The 6,114-nt window shown below is 53.4% G+C and overlaps 1 protein-coding gene across 1 annotated transcript; it reads right to left on the bottom strand.

The window, feature by feature from the left end:
• Window positions 1-2,048: 2,048 nt before the first annotated feature.
• RASSF10 (Ras association domain family member 10) lies at window positions 2,049-3,413 on the bottom strand (the record flags this gene model as incomplete). Its single annotated transcript, XM_084262794.1, has 1 exon — window positions 2,049-3,413. One exon carries the CDS (start codon window positions 3,411-3,413, stop codon window positions 2,049-2,051), a length of 1,365 nt encoding a protein of 454 aa, XP_084118920.1.
• Between the last annotated feature and the right edge of the window lie 2,701 nt (window positions 3,414-6,114).

Below are 6,114 nucleotides of genomic sequence, written 5' to 3'. Positions count from 1 at the left end.
CCGTCTGGACGTATGCCACCACCTCTAAATGCCACTATGCTACCCCTGCAGTGACTGATCCGAGGAATGCACACTCTGTTACCTGTACCTGAGGGGAGCCCCTTGTGCCATCAGGAAGGGAGGGGATGATGCTGGCATGAGACAGATCAGAAAGGTCTGATTCGGTTATCTACTTGCTTCACCAGAGTAAACCACACCACAAGATAACGCAACAAAATCCCAGACCTGACACATATATATATATATATTTAAGTCACAATTTGGAACACTCATTTAATCTTAAGAGTTTTATTTGCTCTAAAAATAGGTTCTTAAATATTTTCCAAAGTTGACTAAAACAATTATATAATCAGTGTTTAAAATAAACCACAGTTTCTTACAACTGAGACCCATTTAGTGGAATAACGTTAATCTAGAATGATAGCATATATAGGGAATTGCATAGCCTCAAGAAATCCGCAGACAGTATATCTCCAATCCTCACACTGCCCGGTTGCAGAGTCCATTCTTCTGTTGTCCAACAGAATTCAAAACAGCAAGAACACTGCAAAAGAGTGGAAACTGGTCTTCGGGTGATGAAGCTGCGAGGTTTTATTGAAAGTAAAGAACTGGTCTATTGGTGTACCCCTTTTTACACATTTCTTATCATTAAGTGAAAACTTTCATAAATAGCCTTACATAAATAATAATCTCAGAAGTTTTAAAAAGTTCACACCGTCAGTCAGACCTGACTAAACATTCTCTGGTCTCTCACTACTTAAACTGTTTCTACAATTATTCTGGAATATAAAAATCCTTAACATCTCTTATTGTAAGAGCAGATCATATATTTTCAGTAAGTGTTAAGCTGCAGAGGAGATTTGGCAGTTAAGTGAAATGCATGTTACAGCTGATGCTGTATTATTTTACTGGAATAACTGAAAAGATTAAGCGTTAGTGCAGGTAGGGCTTGAGTCATGCTTTTATCATTGTATCTCTTGGCCTCATACGAACTGTATTATTAAAAACAGTAGCTCAAGCTGATTCTGTACTTTGTTTAACTACATAACCGAGCTCAGCCAAATACCAGCTAGCCTAGTGAAAAAAACGTAGTTGAAGGCTGTCTACATACAGGCACTGCTAATTACTTTCAATGACTGTCAAATGAACATCGATGCTATTAGACTTCTTAGTATGCTGTTAAACAAAGCACTCTTATCTACGCATACGGAAAAGCACTACCCAGAGTTAATACAACATGTTAATCTGTATTTTGATTTAGTTTTCTGTGTTTTTTTTTTTTAAAGAGATGATTGATCACCACTTTTTGTTGCCAAAAGGAACTGCACCACCTTCCAAAAACTCGTGCCCCGGGAGATTCCAGTGACACCTCTTTTCCTCTGTAGTTTTTAAGTAAGCAGCAGCTTTAGCCTCAGTGACTTTTTGCCTGTAGAAGAGCTGGGTGTATTTGTAAATGACAGCCAGTATAACCTACCATCTGACTTGCAATGCTGAGAAACTGTTAAGGAGATAACTGGTTTACTCTACAGAGCGTGCGTCCTGGCATGTTACTCACAGAGATTAGCCGAAGTAGCCTGCGCTACGGTGGGGATGTCGCGGGGAACCGTAGGATTAAAAGGCCCAGCAAGAGAAACCCTTCGGAGGGAAGCAGGCGGTAGGACTGAAGGAGCGAGCAACCCCAGACGTGAATGAAACACAAACACGCTGCGGGTTTCTCTTCCTTAGATGAAAGTACCGGCGAGCCCGCCTAAACGCTGCCCGCGGATGACTAGTTAGAACAAGTTTCAACCCAAGAGCTAAAATTACAATGTTTCCTCTGTGCCACTGTCTCCTGCACCGGGAGTTTTCTCGTACCCCCCCCCCGCCCGCAGTCCTACACCGCCCCCCCGCCAGCCTCGCCCAGTTACCGCCGAGCCCCGCACCGGCGACCACCTTGCGCCGCCGACGGGGCACCGGGCAGAGACCGAACCGCGCCCAGTTTCGCTGCGAGCCAGGCCGGAGCCCGTCCTCTTTCCCTGGCGCTGCGGGGCCCGGCTGGGCGGCGGGCGCTACACGAGGGACTCGCAGACGGGCACCGAGTCCGAGTCCTGGCTGTGCATGGAGCTCAGCCCCGTGTCCGAGTCCTCGTCGTTGTCGGCGCGGTCCTTGCGCAGCGCCCGCGCCTGCTCCACCCAGCCGGCAGCGCTGCATCCCGCCGCCGCTGCCGGCCGTCCCCCGCCGGCCGCCCCGCGCGGCTCCGCCGGCGCCTCCGCTACGTCCAGGGTGCCCAGCGTCTCCAGCAGGCGCTGCAGCTCCCGCTCCTTGTCCTCCCACGCCCGCTGCGTGTAGTCCAGGTCGGTTTTGACGGCCTCCAGGTCCGTGCTCAGCTTGAGGCCGATGTAGAGGCTGGTGCTCAGCTGGGTCTTCACCCGCTCGTGCTCCAGGTGCAACTCGCCCTCGCCGCCGCCGCCGCTCAGCTCCGTGGTGTCGCAGTCCGTCTCGGCCAGGCCGGGCCCCGCCGCCAGCTCCAACTCCTCCCGCCGCCTCTTCATCCAGCGCTCGTTGAGCTCCTCCTGGATCTCGGCGGCCAGGTGCTCCAGCAGCTCCTCCTGCTGCGCCCGCTGCTCCTGCAGCTGCAGCACCTCCTCGCACTTCCTGGCGTAGTCCTCCTCGGGGCGGCCGGCGGCGGGCTGAGCCACCCCCCCGGGCTCTCGGCTCGGCTCCGGCTCCCCGCCGCCGGTCCCCACCAGGTAGGTGTCCTGCACGTAGTTGACGCCGTGCCGCTTCATGCGGTCCAGGTGGATCTTGGCCTCGTACCTGTCGATCTCCCGGTCCAGCTCGCGGAGTCGCTGGATCTGCTGTCGGATGGTGTGGTCCTGTGACAGCACCAGGTGCACCAGCGTCTCCATCCTCTCCGCCGACGAGGCTTCCCTGGCCAGCGGCTGCTGCCGCTTCTTGTTGATCTTGGCCAGCTTACGGAAGGCTTTCCTCACCACCCGCCGCTGCCGCTCCTGCGTGAGCACCAGGCTGGCGCGGGCCGCCCCCAGGCCGTGGCCGGGGCGCTCCTTGCTGAGCACCACCCGCGCCTCGGCGCTGCGCGGCCCCGCGTTGGGCAGCGAGGCCTCGCTGCGCACCAGCACGAAGCGCACGTTCTCCTGTTCGTCCCCCCACGCCACCCAGAGCCGCAGGATCTTCGTCTTGTTGGGCAGGATCCGCTCGAAGCCGCGCCACTTCTCCACGATGCAGTAAGAGTGCGGCGGCCCCGACAGCATCCCGCCGCCGGGCTCGGGCAGCGCCGGGCGCTGCCGCCGGTGGTGGCTATCCTCCAGCAGCACCCGCACCACGTCCGAGCAGGTGGTCCGCCGGGAGAGCCCGGAGATCAGCTTCTCCTCCTGGCAGATCCACACCGAGATCTTCCGCTCCTCTGGCTCCATCGGGGACGGTTGCGAGCTGGCGGCCGGGGCCGCCGGCTCAGGACTGGCCGGGCAGCCGCTCCATGGGGAGCGCTCAGGGGAGGCGCGGCGCCGCCCGCACGCCCGCCTTCAGCATGGCCGGGATGCCTCCCCTCCCGCCGCACCCCGCCCGTGCGCTCCGCCGGCCGCTCCACCCCTTCCTGCCCGGTGCGGCGCGGCGCGGCGGTCCGGCAGGAGGGGCCCGGGCCGGTGCGGAGCCCGGTGCTGCTCCCGTCCGCCGCCCCGCGCTCTGCCGGGTCCCGCCGCCGCCGCCGGGTTTTCCTCTCCCACCACGTGGGCGCCCCCCGCGGCTCACGCCCCGGCGGTGGCCGCCGGCCCGCGGGCAGCGCCGCCCCGGCACTCTGCGCCGAAATCCGCCGGCGCGGAAACTTCAAGGCGGGTCGTAGTCGTCTGCGCGTCTTCCTCTGAGCCCTGCCTCCACCGCGGACGAGCGGCGTCGAGGGATCTTCCAAACTGCCGAGGGACAGGAGCGAATCCTGGAGCTTCAAAGTGAGAGCCAGAACTTGTGAGGAATTTCCAGTTTTAGTAAATCACCCGCCTGTAATTAGGAACTTCATGTTTGTAAAGCACTTCACAGATGAAATATGCAAAGGATGGGAATGTCTAAGTGTTATTAAAATACTAGCTGAGCCAGATTTTAATGGGAGCTTGCTGTGTACTTTGATGGGAATAGGATCGGTCTCTGAGTGCGGATTAAAATGCGGAGATGTAAAAAATGGTAATAAAACCCAGGGTTGCGGCACTGATTTTCATGTTGCGATTGCATCGTGGGTGTTTGCAGACCTATGCCTTTCCGTGTGGCTACAGAGTGTTACAATGGGTAAAGGGGGTCAACTCTCCAAAACCTGACGGCTGATCTGTACCTTCTGGGGTTGCACTAGCTTTTCCTGTATTTACCTGCAAGGAATGGTCTAGGGAAAACAACCTGCTCTGGCTGCGTAAGGCAGGTAATTGTGATGGTGGTTTCAGGTGTGCAGCCTCCTGTCCAGGGAGGAAGTGGGCTGAGGGACCACCGAATGCCAGCATTCCTGGAGCTGGAGATCACGCGGATCATGTGCCTGCTGCTAACATCCCTCTCCTGTATTATTGCAGGTTAAATGACTCCAGACCAAGGTGGTCACTGCATGTTGCAATGAGAACACACAGTCAGGGTGCCGGTCACTTGGCTGAATTTGCTTCCTGACCCCTGCAGCCCTGTGGTAAAATTGCCTATTCCTGTCCCATGGTAGAGCCTGTCACTGCCAATTTCAGGGGCAAGTTGTTTTGCTCTCATGATGTGTCAGAAGTGGTAGAGTGCTGTGCTTTCTTTATAGAGGGAAGTGTTTGCTGATGGAAGATCATTCCTAAAGCACACAGTCCTTTTGTTCAGCTATGTCAGTTAGACTATGCCTAAGATCATTATTCATGCCAGGGCAGAGGAAGGTGGACCCAGGAACCGCAGTTCTGTGAGAAAAAAATGGCCCTGACAAGGCCTGTTGTAAGGATTCTGGGACAAACCCAGCAGCTCACACTGCCCCAGGATGGATGATAGAATGCTGAACAGGAATGGGCCCCAGATATAAAACCACAAAACTCCAGGAGAGTAGGAAAATACTTCCTCTCATCTGGCTGGCAGAAACTTGGAAATTCCTTGTTGTCTTCTGCAGAATCAGGTGCAACAAAAGGCAAAATGGGGCAGTGAGAAATTGTCTGACTCCTTTATCAGTGGTACCTTGCCTTTCTCACGTAGTTTTTATCTAATTTTGCATGTATTTCCTATGGGAATGTCTGTTCCTACTTTGTTCTTAAAAAGAACAATACAGGAAGAGCAGGGTGTGATGTGAAGAGACATCTTATGCTCCCCACAGGTCAAGCTGCTCCAACTTGTCTGACTGCCTATATCTATCCAACATCCAAGCCTGGCTTTGTGCGATGAAATTGGAAGGTGATCATTCCATCTTCCCTTGACCGCATCTCTCTGTATGGAAAACTGGCTCTGCCTCCCCAGTGAAGCCCCCAAGGCAGCACTGCCAGAGACAGACCAAAGATGTTGGCAGTTTGGTTGGAGGTGGTAAGATTAAGATTATGGAGACAAACTCTTGACTCTGGTAGGATAAGCCTATCAGATGAGTACGTACATAACTCATGGTTAAAAAGCTGGCATTAGAAGTTTACACTGTTAGAGCTCATATTTAGCCCTCAGGAATTTTGTTTCAGGCTGTCTGCAGATTTAGGAAACTGCCACAAAAGCTTCAAAAGTTTGAGAGCTTAAGCACGTATCTGAAACAAAGTTTGGACCCTGCCATGATGAATTCCAAAAGGCAACTGAATGTAGACAATCTTTTGCCTTTTCTCTAAGGATCTTAAAGCATCCTGCAGAGAAAAGTAATGTTGTTATCACATGTTTACAGATAAGAATCCTATGGCATAAAGGATTCAAGTGCCTTGCCTAAGGTTATATAGCAAAGCACTAGCAGTGTCACAAAACAAAACAGGTTTCTTCACTCTGGTGCCATTAGTCACTGAACTTGACTGTCTAGTGCTCTGGCTCCTTCCCTTCCTTCTCTCCTTCTTCTCATATTGCATGAGAAAGGGAGATGAGGAAGTAAGCATTAGTTCAACAATTACAGATGGTGATAAAATGAAAGTGCAAACTCAGCAGACAATATATTCTGTATCTCTG

This window comes from Gallinula chloropus (assembly GCF_964237585.1).
Source record: "Gallinula chloropus genome assembly, chromosome: 4".
Lineage (NCBI taxonomy): Eukaryota > Metazoa > Chordata > Aves > Gruiformes > Rallidae > Gallinula > Gallinula chloropus.
The sequence above is the reverse complement of the archived record's forward strand: the minus strand, read 5'-3'. Positions and strand labels throughout refer to the sequence as shown.